The sequence below is a fragment of the Boeremia exigua genome (genome assembly GCF_020726555.1).
Source record: "Boeremia exigua strain MPI-SDFR-AT-0100 chromosome Unknown C7974scaffold_2, whole genome shotgun sequence".
Taxonomy (NCBI): domain Eukaryota; kingdom Fungi; phylum Ascomycota; class Dothideomycetes; order Pleosporales; family Didymellaceae; genus Boeremia; species Boeremia exigua.
Window position 1 is genome coordinate 3253454 of NW_025763519.1, and position 19529 is coordinate 3272982.

The 19529-nt window shown below is 60.8% G+C and overlaps 6 protein-coding genes across 6 annotated transcripts; 3 read left to right on the forward strand and 3 right to left on the reverse strand.

The window, feature by feature from the left end:
• Nucleotides 1-1449: 1449 nt before the first annotated feature.
• On the reverse strand, nucleotides 1450-4374 carry C7974DRAFT_352436 (kelch repeat protein). Its single transcript, XM_046139505.1, has 2 exons — nucleotides 3542-4374; nucleotides 1450-3496 (listed from the first exon to the last, which is right to left on the reverse strand). The coding sequence occupies exons 1-2, from the start codon at nucleotides 3930-3932 to the stop codon at nucleotides 1728-1730; spliced, it is 2160 nt and encodes a 719-aa protein (XP_046002161.1). The 5' UTR covers nucleotides 3933-4374; the 3' UTR covers nucleotides 1450-1727.
• On the forward strand, nucleotides 4374-6738 carry C7974DRAFT_421333 (WD40-repeat-containing domain protein). The gene is made up of 2 exons (XM_046144289.1): nucleotides 4374-4508; nucleotides 4560-6738. Exon 2 carries the CDS (start codon nucleotides 4571-4573, stop codon nucleotides 6374-6376), a length of 1806 nt encoding a protein of 601 aa, XP_046002162.1. The 5' UTR covers nucleotides 4374-4508; nucleotides 4560-4570; the 3' UTR covers nucleotides 6377-6738.
• A 78-nt stretch (nucleotides 6739-6816) lies between these two features.
• On the forward strand, nucleotides 6817-8581 carry C7974DRAFT_352443 (uncharacterized protein; the record flags this gene model as incomplete). Its single annotated transcript, XM_046139506.1, has 2 exons — nucleotides 6817-7207; nucleotides 7250-8581. The coding sequence occupies exons 1-2, from the start codon at nucleotides 6872-6874 to the stop codon at nucleotides 8579-8581; spliced, it is 1668 nt and encodes a 555-aa protein (XP_046002163.1). The 5' UTR covers nucleotides 6817-6871.
• A 203-nt stretch (nucleotides 8582-8784) lies between these two features.
• On the reverse strand, nucleotides 8785-10841 carry C7974DRAFT_352447 (white collar-2). The gene is made up of 2 exons (XM_046139507.1): nucleotides 9437-10841; nucleotides 8785-9371 (listed from the first exon to the last, which is right to left on the reverse strand). Exons 1-2 carry the CDS (start codon nucleotides 10698-10700, stop codon nucleotides 9265-9267), a joined length of 1371 nt encoding a protein of 456 aa, XP_046002164.1. The 5' UTR covers nucleotides 10701-10841; the 3' UTR covers nucleotides 8785-9264.
• A 216-nt stretch (nucleotides 10842-11057) lies between these two features.
• C7974DRAFT_386956 (DNA repair protein rad50) lies at nucleotides 11058-15487 on the forward strand. Its single transcript, XM_046141115.1, has one exon. The coding sequence runs from the start codon at nucleotides 11401-11403 to the stop codon at nucleotides 15157-15159; it is 3759 nt and encodes a 1252-aa protein (XP_046002165.1). The 5' UTR covers nucleotides 11058-11400; the 3' UTR covers nucleotides 15160-15487.
• A 1770-nt stretch (nucleotides 15488-17257) lies between these two features.
• C7974DRAFT_461102 (glycoside hydrolase superfamily) lies at nucleotides 17258-19129 on the reverse strand (the record flags this gene model as incomplete). Its single annotated transcript, XM_046146153.1, has 1 exon — nucleotides 17258-19129. Exon 1 carries the CDS (start codon nucleotides 18782-18784, stop codon nucleotides 17258-17260), a length of 1527 nt encoding a protein of 508 aa, XP_046002166.1. The 5' UTR covers nucleotides 18785-19129.
• Nucleotides 19130-19529: the final 400 nt, after the last annotated feature.

Below are 19529 nucleotides of genomic sequence, written 5' to 3' on the forward strand. Positions count from 1 at the left end.
CAAAAGCATCCGCACCCCCACCCCAGCGCCGCACCCAGCCGCCCCTTTCTCCGCGTCCACTACGACGATGCTAATCCACAGCACCTGATCCAAGCAAAACGCACTCAATCCCCACTGCTACTCAAAGCACGAGTTCTGAGTCCCGGACACCCGCAACGGCGGCAGGTCAAGCATCCCTGAGCACGATATGATACAAACCTCGACAGCGAAACAGCCTTCAACGGCTCACAACACTCTACCCACTAACTCGCAAACGCAGCACAGCGCTCGCACCTCGCGTATCCCCACAGCACTGGTTGAGACGCTGGGATGCGTGGACTCGGGTACTGTACGCGCGACCCGGGAACGGCCGTGTTCCTACGTAGCCGCTGGAGCCGTCGATCGTCCCTCCTTTCCTCTCTTTTTCTCCTCCCTCCTCTCCGCTCTTTCCTCTCCTCTCCTCTCCTCTCCTCTCCTCTCCTCTCCTCTCCTCTCCTCTCCTCTCCTCTCTTTTCTTCTTCTCTCTCCTCTCCTCTCTTTTCCTCTTTTTCCCTCCTCTCTTCTCCAAGAGAAAGGGCGAGACCGAGGACATCGAACGAAAACGCTGCGGTGAGTCGTATACGCTATTCGCACTCCCCGAAGCGCGAGTCGTGAGCACTCCTCGGCGCGGGTTTTACTACTACCGGGGGCTGGGGTGGGTTCGGATGTTGACACCGTGCTAAGTGCTGAGCCGCGGTTGAAGTTCACTCCTTCCGCTTCTGAGATGCGTACGAGTTTTTGTGCAGTGTGAGACAGCTGAGATATATCTCACCAGGGTGATTTCGATATAGCCAAGGCACCCACGGAGCCGAGGTCGTGTGTCAGAATCTCGTAACTCTCTTATTATAATAGAGGGACAACTGGGTTCAAAATGCGGTCGGAGGCGGTGTTTGGTGGATTGGCTGCTATGTGGCATAATGGTGGCGACAGGGAGATACCCTTCGAGCCTAAGAATCTTGCGGTTATGGTTGGGAGTGTTTTCTCGTGTTCTAGACACTTTTCTTCTTCTACCTTGATTATCTTGGTATCTCGGCGTCCACGTTCTTGCTATTGGAGAAGATTGTGTCATGCTCGGTAAGCCGTAGTAGTAGACTACATTAGAGAGCTAGATCTCTCGACGCACAAGACAGGATTGCATGGTCGCTGTGCGATACAACACGTTGTGCTGCGGCCATTGTTTTCTCGATGGCTGTGGTGCCCCTGTCTTTTAACAGCGCGGCGACACCGCGTATCCGTTTCGCGATGCTGGTCTCGGGTGATGTCTCGAGTGCTGCTTGGAAAGCACCTCCCGGACTGACGACGACCTATCGGTAAGTGTAAGGAGCATGTGTAGGGCATGAAGGTACTCCACATGAACACAAAAGCCGTATCCATCAAGAGCCACGTTTCATACACATTCAGCACATCAGAATTCACAGCGCATCAACTCCAGGCAGAAGCAACATATATCATTACCGATAAAGACGACCGTAACATTCGTAGTTGAGTATAACGCTATAACTAAGACACCTACGCGCGAACCCAAGCCGCTTGGCCCAGGACGCGCTATCCAAAGACTCCCGCGCAATGCGTTGTGAAAGGAGATGTGAGATCCGAAGCCCCGTCCGGGGCGGAGAAAGCACCAAGCGCCGCGCCGAAATGCAGTTCATTATCAAATTTGCCGTGCGCCTCGCGTGCCATGCCCGCGGCACGTTGAGCTCGCGAGCCCGCTAGTTGACGTCCATGCCGTCGTCCTCGGCGTCGTCGTCGCCCTCTTCTTCGCCGGCGGTCAGCACGCCGGCACTGCCGAGGCTGCGCTTGCGGTTGCTTGTGAGGCCGATGCGGCCTTGGCCGAGCATCTCGAGCTCCTCGGCGCCAACGACGCGCGCCTCGGGCGTGGCCTCGTTGCAGAGCTCGATCAAGCTCCCTGCGGACAAGTTTTTGAAGCCGGCTGTGCGGACGATGCGACCAAAGTTCTGCATGCAGAACAACGCTGCTCGCTGCTTGAGCCAGTCTTCGCCTGCGGTGGCAGCGCGCTCCCAAATCGTCGCGGCGTGTTCGACGTCGAGTTCGCGTGCGAGTCGGTTGACGCAAAGGAGGCGGAGACGCGGCATGTCGTAAATGTTGGCCATTACAAGCATGCCGGCTACGTCGGGGAGAGTGGGGCCGTTTGTCGGGTTCGGTGCAATGCTGTCGGTGTAGAGGTAGAACAGAAAGGCGCGGACTGCAGAGAATGGCTCTGGAATGTGCATCTTTTTGGAGTGGAACTCGGACATCTGAGCCGCCCACAGCCTAGCGAAGTGCGGCCACCGTGCGTGAAGTATGAACTTGTGAACATGGATCGGCCGCGAAACAGGGGATCCGTCATTGGATGGCTCTGTGCCGACGTTGTCGTCGTAGTCAGCGTCGGCAGTGATGATGAAGTCGGCGCCGCTGCCGGTCTCTGGTGCCTGGTCGAAGGTCATGGACAAATCCGCACCGATGCCGGAGAGATGAGAGGAAACATTGGCATCTGATGATGGCATCACTTTGGATCTCGCGTCGGAGGCGAGTTCGTTGCCCAGGATACCAAACTTGCGTAGATCGATCGCGAGAACATCGCTAAGATATTCACTGTTTTGCGTGCCATCAGCTGTCGTCTCAACAGGACTGCCCAGCAGCCATGCGTGCGTCCCCTCGGGGTTGGTTGTGCAGTAGTGCCAGCGATAGCTTGGATTGTAGAGGTCCTTGCCGTCTGCAATCTTCTGCCAGCGAAGTGTATCCAACTCCAAGCTCGACAAACTTGTTTCGCAGTTGAGTTCTGCTGGTGTGACAAAATCGAGGAGGCAGCCAGATGAAAAGACGTGGAAATGCGTGCCAGACGCTTGTGATGGAAGGTTTGGACTCGAATGGAACTTGAGTGACGAAATGGACCCGGGCGCAACGTATGGCGACCTGTTTGAGCTCATGCCGTGATAGGACTGCACGCTCGAGTTTGCGGTGTAGCCGGTACTACCGGTCGCGGTGAGGTGTCCGGAGGCAGGTGCCTGGAATCGTTGCCGTGAAGATGTCTGCTGACGATCGCCACTCCCATACTTCATGGCATTGTCGAACTCCGGGCTGCCCCGCAGATCCAGCCACCAGATCTCATTGCTTTTCTCCAAATCCTCGTTAATTCCGCCGAAAATCCATATGCGGCCGTTGGAGATCCAGCTGGCGTGGTCGTAGCGTGGAACAAAGCGCCATGAACGTGACCAGGTCCATGTCTTGAGGTCGAGATAGCAGATGTCGTCCAGAACGCTGTCGTGCCCCGTCTGACCGCCGCTGATGTACAGCTTGTCGTCGTTGATGACTGCAGAGTGTCGGGCGCGGCCGCGCGGTATTACGCCATGCAGCTCGGGCTGCGTCCAATGCGCCGTCTTGAGGTCGAAGACGATTACGTCAGCGAGGTGCTGGCGATGCTCGTTCTCCCCCCCGAAGACGAGCAGCTTACTCCCCTGCCAGAGACACGCGGTGTGGCCTGCAGGCTGTTAGTTGGACTCGGGACTCGACACGGCCGACTTACCCATGCGCACCCCGGGGATATCGCCATAGTTGTCCACGAGGTTCCACTGGCGCGTAACCAGGTTCAGACGCAGAACGTGGTTGTAGACCTCGTCGGTAAACTGGTCGAAGCCTCCGAAGGCGTAGATCTGGTCGTCGCCGACATATGTGACGGAGGCATTCACAAGACAGGCCGGCTTGGCGCCTATGGTGGAGATCATCTTCGGTTTGTAGCCATCTCCCAGCGATTTGCGACTGCGCACGGGGCTGGCAGACATGAGGAAAGTGTTGTTCGAGGGGGCACCGCTGCCGGGCGGGGCGGTGAGGGCTGTCGAATGTGACGGGGTGGAGACAACGGCGGGGTTGAGGGTGTTCGAGAGAAGGGCAGGATTCGGAGCGATGGTGTGTGCCATAGATTGGGTAGTAGCGTAGGAGACGGCAAGTGGGTACGCATATGGGCCCTGCGGCGCAAGACGGCCTCTGTCCAGGCGAAATGTTCGATGGCTGAGGCTGGCTCGTAGCGCAGCGGCAGAACCTCACCGCCTCGGGCTGCAGCCGGAAGCGCCGAGTTTGGTTAGCCAGTCAGCGGCAACAGCGACTCTGGATGCTCGGCAGCACCGCAGCGCAGCACAGTGGGCTGTCCTTCGCAGCCGCACTGCCCGTCGGCGTTGCCAGAGGAGCCAGTCGCACCATGCGCAGCCAGACTCAAGCGCAGCTCGGGCTAGGGGTGCACGGGTGCGGTGAGGTCATCGCCTGGCCAGCGCGGCCCCAGGGTCTGTCGCCCCGTCAACGCCGGCCGTAAACAAACCCTTTTTAAGGAAGCAGCTACCTGCTCGACAGCCAACTCCAATATACCGCAATATCTCTGCTGCTTGTTCTCCACGAGCAACGCACACCACCTTGAACTTCAATCCATACTTCAGAGCATCGATTACAAAGCATCTAATACTAATCTTACCAACCTACAGCAGAACCACCAAAACTACACTGTACGAGCAGGCCCCACTTTTCACGTGCACTTTCGTCTGACCCTGCTCCAGTCTTCGCAGTCATGGCCAGCCCAGCTGTTCTGACTCCGGTCAAGAACCGCAACTCGGCCTTCTCCACCCGTGCCGCTGGCGGACGGATGCTCATGACGCCTTCTCCCCGCACGCCCAAGACACAGACTCCCGATGCGCAGGCGCAAGAGTCGATCCATGGCGGCAACCTCATGGCCCGCTTTCAGCGCTCCATCTCTAAGAGCCAGAAGCCCTCTCCTAAGTCAAACATCGCCCGCGTCAACTCGCCACGCAGACTGGACCTCGGAGTATCAGAATGGTCACTCACAGGAACCGCAATCGTAACGACAAAGACCAAGGCCAAGGCCCCGGTAGTCGCTAAGGCGAAGAAGGAGCCTGCTGTCCGCGCGCGCCCTACCAAGACTCGCATCACATACAACTCCGCCGACCGGTTCATCCCCAACCGGACAGCTAGCGAGGCCATCACCACAGCCGGCTCCGGCAAGACTGACCGCGAGTCGCGGCCCAAGTCCAACTCGAACTCAAAGACTGAGGGCTCCACTGTCCTGGCTACCGCAGCAAGCGCATTCGATCTCGGTGGACGTGGTTCGGAGGAGGATGTCGCTCTTGCGCTCGAGGGCCTGAACCTTGACGATGAGGATGAGGAGGGCCAGGCCAAGGCGAAGCCGGCGCCAGAGACAGTTGCATACCAGTCAACACTCGCTTCAGCATGTGGCATCAACCAGAACCAGCGCATCCTTGCGTTCAAGCCTGCGCCGCCAGAGTCATCGAAGCCCATCGATCTGCGGTCACAGTACAATCGTCCTCTCAAGCCCGCCAGCGCCAACGCACAGAGCCGCCGTCGCATTCCATCAGCGCCCGAACGCGTTCTCGATGCGCCCGGACTCGTTGACGATTACTACCTCAACCTGCTCGACTGGTCGTCCGGCAACCAGGTCGCGATCGGTCTCGAGCGCAACGTCTATGTCTGGTCCGCCGACTCTGGTTCCGTGTCTTCATTGTTTGAGTGCGCTGCCGACACGTACATCTCGTCTGTGAAGTGGTCTGGCGACGGCGCCTATGTCGGTGTCGGACTCGGCACAGGCGAGGTTCAGATCTGGGATGTCGAGGAGCAGACGAAGCTCCGCAGCATGTTCGGCCACGAGACCCGCGTTGGTGTCATGGGCTGGAACAAGCACCTCCTTTCCACTGGCGCCCGCTCTGGTCTCGTCTACAATCACGACGTCCGCATCGCGCAGCACAAGGTCGCCGAGCTCGTCTCCCACACGGGCGAGGTTTGCGGTCTTGAGTGGCGTGCGGACGGTGCCCAGCTCGCCACTGGCGCCAACGACAACCTGCTCTCCATCTGGGACGCTCGCTCGCTCGCAGCACCCAAGTTCACCAAGACCAACCACCGTGCTGCCGTCAAGGCTGTATCCTGGTGCCCGTGGCAGTCCAATCTCCTCGCCAGTGGTGGTGGCTCCAACGACCGTCAGATCTACTTCTGGAACACGACCACCGGCGCCCGCGTCAACCACATTGCCACGGACTCGCAGGTTACCAGCTTGCGATGGAGCACCCACTACAAGGAGATTGTCAGCAGCGGCGGTTTCCCCGACAACAGCCTCAGCATCTGGAGCTACCCTACTGGTGTCAAGAACATGGAGATCCCTGCACACGAGTCTCGTGTCCTCCACAGCTCTCTCAGCCCTGATGGCCAGATGCTGGCGACTGCTGCCGCTGATGAGTCGCTCAAGTTCTGGAAGGTCTTTGAGAAGAAGCCCGGCCAGCCCTCCATCGCTGCCGCCGGCTCCGTCTCGACCAAGCCCAGCGCCACCAAGCAGATGACGATCCGCTAGGTTTCGATCACAAGGAGCGTGAGGAAGTCCACCATCAATCCAGCTCGTCATTGTCTGCGGACACGGCGGCCACACCGGCTTGCGCAATGGAGCCATCAACCCGACTCTACGCGCAACGGTAAGTTGGTAAGTACACAATTCGTTTGGGTATGTGACGCGCTCTCGGAGCTCCGCATCCACCCTCGGATCAGTCAACGGGTCAGTGACTCGGTGAGGCGTTCGAAGCATTGCATGGCGTCAATTGAGCATTTCGAGCGTTCTTACTGCAAGTACATGAGTTACGAATGATACCCAGCCATCGAGGATACAATTTTGGAGTCAAGGATTAGTCATAGCATTATCAATGAAACATCAAACATTAATTGTCAGATTTGAGAGTGTGATGCTATATTTGTAGAAGGTCGGCGTCGGCGTCACATGCGCACGCGAATACGCGGCGCGACACGTCCAACGTCAAGCGACGTCAACTTCCAGGTCAACTCCACCCCCACCACTATGCCCCGCTCGATGACGCCGGAGGAGTACCAGGAGCTCGGCCGGCGCTACTACAAGCTCAAGCAGTTCGACAAGGCGCTGCAAACATTCAACGAGGCCATCGACGCGTCGCCCACGCTCAGCCTGTACGACCACCGCGCGGCATGCCACGACAAGCTTGGAGAGCACAAGGCGGCCGTGGAGGATGGGCGTACAATGATCAAGCTGGACAAGCAGAACGTCAGGGGGTATTTGCGCACGGCCAGCATATTGGAGAAGATGGAGCTGCCGGAGCGGGCACTGGGCATCTACAAGTACGGCATGAAGCATGTGCCGGTTGAGGACGAGAACTTCAAGGTAGGACGTTTGATGCATTGACGAGTCGGGCTGACAGCCCAGCTCCTCCAGCAGCTCCACGACAGGCTCACCCGCACGCTCTCGCCGGCCAAAGCGGTCGACCCCTTCACCGTGCTGCCCGTCGAGGTGGCCGAGATGGTGCTCGAATACCTCGCCTTCCACCAGATGGTCGGCTGCATGCGCGTCAGCAGGGGATGGCGCGACTACCTGCAGAAGCTGCCGCGTCAATGGCGCCATCTCGACCTGTCGGCCGCCCGCCGCCCTGTCTCGCGCAGATTCGTCGACAGCGCCGTGCGCCGCTCGCAGTACCGCCTCGAGCGCCTCACGCTGCACCGCTTCCGGCACATGGACGTCGTGCAGAACGTGGCGCGAGCCTGCAAGAACCTGACGGAGCTGACCATCTGGACCCTGCCCCCGCACACCGCGCAGTCGCTGGTCGCCATCGTCCAGGCGTGCCCGAGCCTGCAGAAGCTCGTGGTCCACGCCGATACCACCGCCGACACGGCCTCGCAGATCTTCGACCACGGCAAACACCTCTCCCACATCGAGCTCCACGCGTTCCAGCAGTTCCAGCGCGCGCCCCACTGGGCCGGCCCGTTCCCGCGCCTCACGCACCTCCGCCTCGTCTCGTCGCAGCCGCACACCAACCTCAACGCCCTCGTCGCCCAGACCCCCGCCCTGCACTCCCTCGTGCTCAGCAACCCCTACGATGCGCGTCTCGACCTCGCCCACCTCCCGCTGACAACCCTCGTCCTGCACAGCACCCAGTTCCTCGCCCGCCCCTCCTTCCCCCCGACACTGACCCGCCTCACCCTCGACCTCCCGCCGCCCTCGGGCCTGACGACGTGGGACCTCGGCGCCCCCGCGCTGCCGCACCTCACGCACCTCACGCTTACCAACGCGGCCGCGCTCGACGCGACCTTCTTCCCCGCGCTGCTCGACGCACACGTCCCGCCTGGCTCCACGGTCCCTGTCCCCGTGCACGGCGCCCCGCTAACACACCTCTCCCTCTCCGGTACCCTGGCCCCGGGCACCCCGCTCCTCGGCCCCAGAGGCCTGCTGAGTTCTTCCCCGCGCCTGCTCACACCGCACCTCACCTCGCTGACCCTCCTCGACCTACCCGCCACCGACGACGACGTAGACGCGCTGCTCACACATCCGCTGTCTGCGCTCCAAGAAATCAATGTCTCGGGCTCCCGCGTGTCGGGCGCAGGGGTCAAGGCGCTGGTTGAGGGACTCAAGGGGCTAAATAGGGTGTGTGTTGGGAGTGCGGTGCGGGGGAGGGAGGTTGTGGAGTGGGCTAGGGGAAGGGGGGTGGGTGTTGTGCTTGGGGGGGAGGGGGAGGGGAGGGGTGGGCGGAGGGTTAGGGGGTGAGACGTAGACTGGTGCAGGGTGAGGCGTAGACTGGTGCAGGATGAGGCGTAGACTGGTGCAGGGTCAGGCGTAGACTGGTGCAGGGTCAGGCGTAGACTGGTAGATGCATACACTGCCCGGGGTTACACTATCAGAAGTGGTTCCAGGTGGTTGGTGAAGATACAAGGACCGAGATTCCAGCAAGTGTACAGATGCAATGCAACGTCATGTCATAAAGGTATCGATGTTTCTTCTACGTCTGGTCTACGCCTGGTCTCTGTCGCTTCTACGGCTCTTCTTCGTCAACATCCCCTTACCACTGTTGTTGTGCGTTGTGCGTTCTGCGCTCTGCGTCTACGCCCGTCGATGCTATGATCCTTTGATCCAAATATCCAATATCCTATATCCAAATAGTCCAATGCCATGCCACGGGGATCAGTACATCTGCCGTCCCTTCTCGTGTCAATGGATATATCCCCTCCCTCCCGCGCCTGACATGGAGCGTGTGTTGGTGTGCTGCGCGGGGGTGTGCAAGATAGCTGTGTTCGACTTGCGGGTTTCGTAAGGCACGGCTTGCACGCGCTGCTCAACAGGCGCTGCTCAACGCGCTGCTTCGGCGTCCTCTACCTCTGCATCCTCTACTTCAGCAGCAGCGCCCGCCACCGCGCCCCCCGGCCCCTGCGCGTCGACGAGGCAGCGCGAGACTAGCTGCTCCCCGTGCTCTGGTGCATGGGCAGGCCGGGCGTGGAGGACGAGTGGTGGCCCGGGGTGTTTGGGTTTGCTTTTTTCTTTTCTTTCTTGGCCCAGCGCACTGTTTGCTCGTTAGCACGCAACTTCACCACAGCGAATATGAAAAGAGACAGAGAGAAGACTCACATCCACACGCATTACACAGCGTCTTCGGCCCGCCGGGCCCCTTGCGCCACTCAGGCGAATCCAGCGTCCCGCAGTCCGTGCACACGTACTCATCCGCAAGCTTAATCTTCTTCTTCTTATCCCCGCCCCTCTCCCTATCAACGCTAATCGCTATCCCCGCATCCCCGCGTATCAGCAGCGGCGATGCGTCCCCCGTGCTGATGCCCTGCGAGCGCTCGCCGTCCCGGTACCGCAGGCCCGTCAGCATCTCGATCGTCTCGAGGTGCGTGGCGCCCTCGTAGCGGGCCATTTTGTCGCTGATGTTCTCGGTGCGCGAGGATGCGGCGGCTTCGGAGAGGTTCTGGGCGGTCAGGGCGGCGTTGGCGGGGGTCGGTTTTGCGGGGGGCGGCATGGCGAGCTGGGCGAAGGCGGCGGCGGCGGCGGGGGTGGACGCGGGCGGGGCGGGGGGCGCGGTCGAGGGCGGCGCCGAGTCGGCGGTGGCCGTGTCTGCGCGCGTCCAGTCGTCGTGCTCGTCGGCTTCTTCGCGCTTGAGCTCCGCGATGCGCTTGGTCAGGCGCTCGTTTTCGATCTTGTGCTCTAGGAACGAGTCGAGCAGGGCGGCGTTCTTGGTCGGGTACGGGCGCGCCATGATGAAGAAGCCGCGGCAGTTGAGCGAGTTGGGTGGCGCAAAGGCGCTGGGGTCCGTCGACAGGTGCGGGTGGCCGTGGCTCTCGAAGATGCCCCACGAGTCGTCGGCCTTGCGGAAGCGGTAGAAGAAGCGCAGCGGGTTGCCGGACGCGATGCTCTCGTTGAACTCCTTGACGAAGATGCCGATGTCGTCCGGGTGGATGAACTCGTTGATGAAGCGGCCGAGCAGCTGCGCGGGGTCCCAGCCGGTCAGCGCCTTGCTGCTGGGCGACACGTACAGGATGCGGCCATTGGGGGTCAGGATGTGCAGCAGGTCGCGCAGCTCCTCGAGCACGCGCTGCGACCAGTTGCGGCGCTTGGTGAACTCGGTCAGCGTGCTGCCGCTGGGGTTGGTGCTGGGCGCGCCGAAGCCCGTGGGCAGCGGGCCCGCGCCGGCGGCCGTCCGCTCGTCGGGGAGGTGCTGCAGGAACGGCGCGTAGCCGGCGCTGAGGCTGGCGTCGTCGAGCGCGAGATCCAGGTCGATGCCCATGGCCATGCCCGGCGCGTCGAGCAGCCCGCTGAAGTCGGTGCTGGAGGGCGGGAGGAGCGCGGCCTGGGCGTGCGCGGGCGACCGAGGGGGTGGTGCAAAGTGCCCCATCTGCCAGCGTCAGCCATAGTCATTGCTCCGCGGAGCTGCCGCACCTCAGCGCCGCCGTTCGGGTACATGGTCGCGGAGCCCGGCGCACCAGAGATAGTTTGGGGAGTTGGAATGTTCTGCACGGGTCACATTGGAGTTCACTGCCGGCGGCTCACGCGCCGCTCTGCGCAGCCTTGCCTGTGGCGAGCGCTAGATCTGAATGACGCCGCAGCCCGAACCGCCGTGGGCGTCACGTGCGCGCGTGGAGGAACCGTGTCCAGACAACGCGTCCAGACAAGCGTCGACAACGCGTCTACCTACACATCCACTGCTAGCAACGACGCCAGGCTAGCATCGCCGCCTCCACATCACCAAAACACTACTCCAACCACAACTCACTCCAACCACAACTCACTCCAACCACAACTCATTTCAGGGCACACAACGCCCAGCGACTGCACGGCGAGTGCACCGCCATCTCACATCACCCACGTGACGCAGCACACCAACCGCCGCCATGTCCAAAATCGACCGCATGATGATCCAGGGCATCCGCTCCTTCGGCCCCGAGAAGGGCGAGACCATCGTCTTCACCTCGCCGCTCACCCTCATCGTCGGCTGGAACGGATCCGGCAAGACAGTGTGTATGCCGCATCCATCACCGCCTCACTAACCCGCACAGACCATCATCGAGTCGCTGCGATACGCCACAACCGGCGACATGCCGCCCAACAGCAAGACAAATGCCGCCTTCCTGCACGACCCCAAGCTGCGCAACGAGAAGGAGCTGCTGGCGCAGGTCAAGCTGTCCTTCCGCTCCACCTCGGGCGTGCGCATGGTGGCCACGCGCAACATGCAGGTCATTGTCAAGAAGAACGCGCGCAGCCAGAAGACGCTGGAAGGCTCGCTGCTGATGCTGAAAGACGGTGAGAAGCACTCCATCTCGACGCGCATGGCCGAGCTCGACACCATGATCCCCCAGTACCTCGGCGTGTCCAAGGCCATCCTCGACAGCGTCATCTTCTGCCACCAAGAAGACAGCCTGTGGCCGCTGGGCGATGCCAAGACCCTCAAGACCAAGTTCGATGAGATCTTCGACGCCTTGCGATACACAAAGGCCATTGAGAACATCAAGATGATCCGCAAACAGCGGAACGTCGAGCTGGGCCAGCTGACCATTATCGAGGCAAATGCACGCGAGGACAAGGACCGTGCGGGGAAGAGCGAGAAGCGCCAGGCGGCGCTCTTCGACGAGATCGAGGAGCTCCGTGCAGAATACGAAAAAGTAGACGCAGAGTGCACAGAGGCGCAGCAGAAAGCCGGCGAGGCGTACAAGCACGCCTCAAGGTTTGAGCAGATCGTGGCCCAGCTCAACGGCAAGCGCATCACGTTCAATGCCAACAAAGAGAGCGTAGACACGCTGCAAGACAGTCTGAAGCAGATGGCCGAATCCGACGACGAGCTGCAGGAAATGCTAGACCAGTACGAGGAGCGGATCGCGACGTACGCCACCCAGCAAGACGACTCGCGACAGCAGTACGGCGCGCTGAAGGACGAGATGCAGCAGAGCCGCAACGCCCTCGGCGCGAAGCAGGGCGAGATTGGCAAGTACGAAGCGCAGAAGGAGCAGCACGATCGGCAGCTCCACCAGCGCGAGAACCTGATCAAAGAGACGGCCAAGCGACACAGCATCCGCGGGTATGACTACGACATTACTGACAAGCATGTCTCCGACTTCCAGCAGGTGCTTGGCAAGATGTCTCGGGACCAGAACAGGACGCTCGACCGCGTGCGCGAAGAGACGCAGCAGGAGCTGCAGGAGGCGCAGGCTAGTCTTAATACACTGAACACACGCAAGTCGAACCTCAGTCAGAGCAAGGAGGCTGCTCGGACGGCGACGGCAGCCAACGACAGGCGCATTTCTGACCTGCAACGGTCGATGAACCAGATCGAGGCCGACGAGGGTAGCGAGGCCGTCCTGCAGGACAAAAAGCGTGAGACTGATGAGAAGCTGAACAAGGCCAACGCGGAGGCAGCGTCTAGCGGCTTCGATGACCGGATACAAGAAGCGTCACAGGCTGTGCGGAGCATGGAGGACAAGAAAGAGCGGCTGACTGCTGAATTGGGGGACGCCACCAAGCTGGCGCGGGAGTCGGCGTCTATCGACTACACACGGAATGAGTTACAGGCCCAGCAGCACAGCCTGGAGAAGCTGAAGAAGGTCCATCACAAGCGCATCTCGCAGCTTGTGGACTCGGACTGGGATCCGTCGACGCTGGACGGCACGTTCCAGAGCGTGCTTTCAGAGAAGACGGGCAAAGTCAAGGAGGCGACATCACGGCGCGATATTGCGCAGACGAAGCTGGACAACGTGAATTTTCAAATGTCAAGCCTGGAGTCGCAGCTGAAGAAGAAGCGGTCGGAGCTGCAGCAGTACGAGCAGACGGTCAAGGAAGCCATTCAAAAGGACGACATCCGCGACTTCGACGAGATGCTGCAGCAGCTTGAGGACGACTACGACTCGACGTCCACAGACAAAGCCAAGTTTGAGGCGCAGATCGAGTACATGCGGCAGTGTCTGATGACTGCCGAGCGGGATAATGCATGTCGGCTCTGTCAGAGGGCGCTTCACGACGACAGATCGCAGTCGTTCACCGCCGCCGGCTTCATCGACAAACTGAATAGGATCATTGAGAAAGCCGAGATCAACATGCAGGGTGATAATGTCGAAGAACTGCTGGCTGAGCTAGAAGCTGCCCGCAGCGCCAAACCGAGCTACGACCTGGCACTTCGTCTCCGCGATAGCGATCTCCCGGCGTTGCAGAAGGAGATTGCCAAGTTGTCGACCGAGCGCGACAGCGCCAACAAGCAGCTGGAAGAGCAGGACGCCGTCATCCACGACCTGGAGGCAGAGAAGCAGGACGTCGAGTCGCTCTCGCGAGAGGTCCAGAACATTGTGCACAACTACAACGAGGTCATCAAGCTCGAAGCGCAGGTCAAAGACTTGTCCCAGAAGCAGAAGACCGCCGGACTGTCGAGGGGTATTGACGCGGTGCAGGCAGATCTGAAGAAGGTGACCGACGAGAGCAGGAATGCCAGGAACGCCCTGGACCAGCTCACATCCGAGCGCGACAAGTTACGGAATCTCATCACGACGTTAGAGCTCAGAAGCCGTGATATTACTGCCGACCTGAACAGCGCGCAGTCGAAGCTGAAGGAGAAGCGTGCGCTGTCCGACCGAATCGACGAGCTGAAGAGCGAGAACACAACACAGCGGGAGACTATGCGCGGGTTCGACAACGACATCCACAACCTCGTTCCTGAGATCGAGCAGGCGCAGTATAACTACGATGACGTCAACCGCCGAGCCAACGAGAAGGTCCAGCGCGCACACGACGAAGCTTCTAAGCTGTCTGACAGCGTCCGCCAACTCACCCAGGCGGCGCAGGACATCAACACGTACATCGACCGTGGCGGCCCGCAACAGCTGGCACGCACACACCGCGAGATTGAGAACCTGCAGGGCGAGCTGGCTCGTATCGAGTCAGAAATGATGGACGTCACGCGCCGGGTGAAGAAGATTGAGGATACAATGCGCGATACAGAAATGACGAAGCAGTCCATCAAAGACAACCTGCGCTACCGCAAAGCCAAACGTGCCCTGGAGACTCTCCAAATAGAGATCGGACAGCTCGAAGAGCACGGCGCCGAGCGCGACAAAGACCACTACGAGCGCGAAGCCCAGCACTGGGACACGCGGTTCCACCAGCTCAACACGACCAAGACCTCTGTCGAGCGGGACATGAAGAACAAAGACGACCAGCTCACCGAGCTGATGGAAGAATACAAGTCACTCTACGAACACGCCGCGCTCAACCACCGCGAAGCGCACATCAAAGTCGAAACCAACCGCGCCGCCATTGTCGACCTGGGCCGCTACGCCACGGCGCTCGACAAAGCCATCATCCAGTACCACGCCATCAAAATGGAGGAAATCAACCGCATCATCGCCGAGCTCTGGCGCAACGCCTACCAGGGCACCGACGTCGACACGATCCGCATCGCCGGCGACACCGAGGCCAAGGGGAACCGCTCCTACAACTACCGCGTCGTCATGTCCAAGCAAGACACCGAGATGGACATGCGCGGCCGCTGCTCCGCGGGGCAGAAAGTGCTCGCCTGCATCGTCATCCGGCTCGCGCTCGCCGAGTGCTTCGGCACCAACTGCGGCCTCATCGCGCTCGACGAGCCCACGACCAATCTCGACGCGCAGAATATCCAGGGCCTGGCGCAGAGTCTCGCGCAGATTATCAAGCAGCGCCGGAGTCAGAGCAATTTCCAGCTCCTCGTGATTACCCACGACGAGCAGTTTCTCAGGGAGATGGGGTGTGCGGATTATACGGATGTGTATTGGAGGGTCGGCAGGGATGCAGGGCAGGAGAGCTTTATTGAGAGGCAGAATATCTCGGAGGTTTCGTAGGGTGTGGTGTTCATGCAAGATGTTGTCTGACATCGGGAGTTGGGGGGTTAGTCCAGGAGACTTGATACAGCGGGTTCACTATTGGGGAAGGTGCGTCCTGACACCATTCGGCAGACAGCAGTTGCGTAGGTACTAGTGTGTTTACCACCCGGGTATAGGATCCCTTGTGCATTGTAATTCAACCAGCCTGTACTACAACATCATGGGCGGGACTCAATGTTCGCTCTGGACGCAACGCGGTGAGGTTGAGAAACCAGCGCCGCCATGACGTCTGGGCCCGCTATCTCGACCCGCAGTAGCTCCCACTGATCGCCAGGGCACACTGCACAGACAAGCCTTTGCGGCTTTGCGCTCGCCGGCAGGTCGTTCCGTCGCACACCAACTGGTGTCGGAGCACCGAGCCAAGGACTCCATGATGCAGTGGCGCGCCCCCAACCTCCCAATCTTCGCAGAAAAAAACTTTCAGGCCCAGCCCGGCACCGCTATCCGAACCTCGTGTCGTCTCGGCAGCGCGCCAGACTAGCTCCTCACCGCCACAGCACCCATGGCCCGAGCGCTGAGCCGCCAGAGGCTGAACCGAAGAGGCTGAACCGAAGAGGCTGGAGACGAGCCGCACCATAGTGCCGCACCGCCACATATCAGACCCGCGAGCACGCTGCTGCTGCCAAACACCGCGCTCTCTGACTCCCGCGCGGCCGTCTGCGCCGGTGCTACCGTAAAACGGCGCAGGACGCACACGCCGCGGTAGGCGCTCACCAGCACCGCGACCAGAATCTTTCTCCCCTCAACCATCCCTCAGGCCTCGTAAGCGGGCCAAAGCAGCGCAGAAAGTGTTGCGCGCCGCGCGCCGTGTGGTGCAAAGACGGATCGCAAGGCCCGCGCGATGCGAGCGGCCCGCGCTGGGTTGCCGTGTTAGCCGGGCGCTGTTATACATGCGGCGGCGGGCCCGGTGTGGCGGCGGCTCTGGACTCGCTGCGTCCACTTCCACTTCTCTCGCCGCGCTCTGCTCGTCGTGCTTTCGGTCGATCGCTCTCTCTCCGCGCGTCCTAGACTTCGTGCTCGCCTTGTCTCGTCTCCCCGCTTGACGTCGAGCGCTCCTTTGTGCCCGCCAGCCTGCGCCCCGCCATGAACGCCGACCCCGCAGATAAAGAGATGCTGGGTCGCCGCTCAACAGAACAGTCCGCAGACGTGGAGCTCGTGGGGCAGCAGAGCGTCGTAGCGCGGCGGCGCGTGTACGGCAAGGTGCTTATCGGCGGACTGGTAGTAACGGTGGTGCTTGGAATAGGGCTGGGGGTTGGACTTGGGCTCACGGTGGGGCGGTACGGGCGCGGGTGAAGAGCCGAACTACGTCAAGCCTGGCCAGGGGATGGTGCTCTCGATGCTGGGCTGGGGCAGGACTGCGATGGGGTCAGGCTGAAGAATGGCGAAGGGACGGTGCTGGGTGGTTGTATTCTGCGGCGAACAGTCACGCAGCGCGTTCATCTCCACGATAGCGGAGTGTGACCGTATCCCTGGCGTCTCGAGAAACACCTGGTTCCGGCCTGGCCTACACCCGTCAACGACTACACCCGTCGACGCGCCAGCCAGATGTCTTACATCTCCACCGCTCTCCACGCTGGCTCGACACGACGATGATCCCTCTATCCCTCTCACGAGCTGCGAAGCAAGGGACACCTCTCCTCGGTCGACAGCAGCAAGCCACGCCTCCACCAGCCGACAGGCCGACCAACTACCATAGCAACACCGTCGACGCCTCTACCAGGCTCACCAGATCCGGTCAACTTTGAGATGCCACAGGAACAGGCAGCCAGCGAGGCAACAGCCGGCTTTTACGAGAAACGTGCGTCGATGAGGAGGGTTTGGCGTTCTGGAGTACGCTGCTGGGAGTCACGGATGTTGGATATACCCTTTATGAAGATAGACGTAGCGACCCCCATATGGGGTGGGAATTGAATTCTGTGCATGCTCGAACTCGTTCTTTACGTGGAAGTGTCAGGGGAGGAAGTGTCTTGCACGAACGACCTGGCGGACATGCGTGACGGGGCAGGATATACACGCACTGTGACCACGTCCAGACTCCCTACACATCCTGAAGTTCTCACCCCCGAAGTTCTCCCTTACCACTACCCCCCCTCCCCTCCCTCCCCTGAATCAAATGCCCAAAGTAGTCCCTCAAGAACCACGCACTCCGCTTTGCAAACCGCGTCTTCTCCGCACTCTCAAGATCCACCCACACGCACCCAAACCGATCCCCGTAGCCCGCCGCCCACTCCCAGTTATCCGTAAACGTCCAGGCGAAATAGCTCCTTATGTCCACGCCATCCCTGACAGCCGCTGCTAGCTCGCCCACATAGCCCCTGAAGAAGTCCACGCGAAATGTGTCGTCCAGGACGTCTTGGGAGGGGGGGGAGGATACGTGCTCGCCCTGCGCGGTGGTGCCGTTCTCGGTCATGTAGATCGGGACGTGATACCGATCCCAGACCCAGCGCAGCAGTGCGCCGAAGCCCGTGGGTGCTGCGCGGAGCCACGCGGTATCGCTCTCCGCGCCGCGCGACACCCCGGCGGCGTCCGTGTCGAGCTTGTCGATGTTGCCCAGGTGGTCTGTCAGCTCTGGGGGTGTGTCGCGGTGCCGGGTGAAGAACGTGGTGTACGTGTTCATGCCGTAGAAATCCGAGGAGCCCTGGACCAAGGCTTTTTCTTCGGGCGTGAAGGAGGGCAGGCGGGACCCGAGTTGCGCGCGCATGGAGGCGGGATAGTCGCCCGGGCCGTAGATCGGGTCTGCGAACCAGGCGATTTCGAATTCGAGGGCGCGCTGGGCTGCGGCGACGTCGGCCGGGTCCGAGGCGTCCCATGGCAAAGAGTAGTTGCCGTGCAGGGTGATGCCGATCACGCCTTGCTGCTGGGGTTTGAACTCCGCGCGGTAGAGTTTGACGGCGTGCGCGTGGCTGACGAGCTGCGTGTGCGCGACGGTGAAGGGCTCGGTGCTGCTGTCCCCCTCTGCATTTAGCTCGCGGAACGAGCTGCGCGCGGGCGCGTGGACGCCCGCGGCGTACCCGGCGAGCGTGTACACGCCGGGCTCGTTGTAGGTGATCCAGTGCTTGACGCGGTCGCCGAAGCGGGCGAAGCAGAGGCGGGCGTAGCGGACGAAGTCGGGGGTGTATTTGTCCTGGTTCAGCATGCCGCCGTAGCGGTCCTCGAGGGCCTGCGGGGTGTCCCAGTGGAAGAGGGTGACGAAGGGGGTGATGCCGTTTGCGAGCAGCTCGTCGATGAGGTTGTTGTAGAAGGCGATTCCGGTCTCGTTGACGGGGTCGTCGGCGCCGCCGAGCGGGATGATGCGCGACCAGGACAGCGAGAAGCGGTATGCGGTCACGCCGAAGCTCTTCATGAGCGCGACGTCTTCCTTGTAGAGGTCGTATGCGCGCGTGGCGTCTTCGTTGGTGCTGCCGTCTTTCACCTTGCCCGGCGTGTGGCAGAACTTGTCCCATATCGACTCGCCTTTGCCGTCTTTGTTCCAGGCGCCTTCGACCTGGGCGGCGGCGGTTGCAAAGCCCCAGTGGAAGTCCGGCCGTAGAACGTCCTTGAGCTCGGCCTCGGGCGAGGAATCGAAGGTGTGTGTCCACGTCATGGTGTGTACGGTTGTCTTTTCTCACGGCCGACGTTTTGACAGCTTACCTTTCTATTCAATCGCTGAAGGAGCTGGGGATACTTGAACACCGTCGACACTCTGGCCGGCACTACTCTTTCCGGGCATCCCGGCAGCAGCCCGTCAGGTACATATCGTTGCATCTGATCGGCATTGGAGATACACGTGAAGCGGACTGGGCCCGTGAAGAAGATTTCACGGCGCGGCCATGCGGGTGCATGTCGTCTCATTGGCGGAACTGGAACTCGCGTCCAGGGCAGAACCGACCAGCAGCGTGCATGGTATACGAAGATCAACGTCGCTGCAGCGTGAGCTTTTAGCCTACCCGGTTCAACAAGTACCCCGCGGGCACGCGGTGCTACAGCCTCGCATTCATTAGGCTGCGACTGTCATCCTCCAGGAGGAAGAGAGCTCAGGCCAGGCTTCGACGATGCTCTTTTGATCTCGGTATGAAAGAGCATGTTGCCCTCCTCGCTATCCTGTGAGTCTAGGCATTGAGAAACTAGCGCTCTGTCGAGGTCGTGTGTTTGCGCGTGCCACCAGGATTTTTGATTCTTCGAAGGCGTTATACACAGGCAAGTCGACCCCGCGTCTGGCAGCATGCAGCCCCACCACGGCAGCATGCAAGCGCCCACGTCTCCACTACCGCGTGCTCTTCTCTTGTAACGCCTTTTGCTCATCGGCGGATTACGCTGCTCGCACGGCTGATCGAGCCGACGTTCCAGCT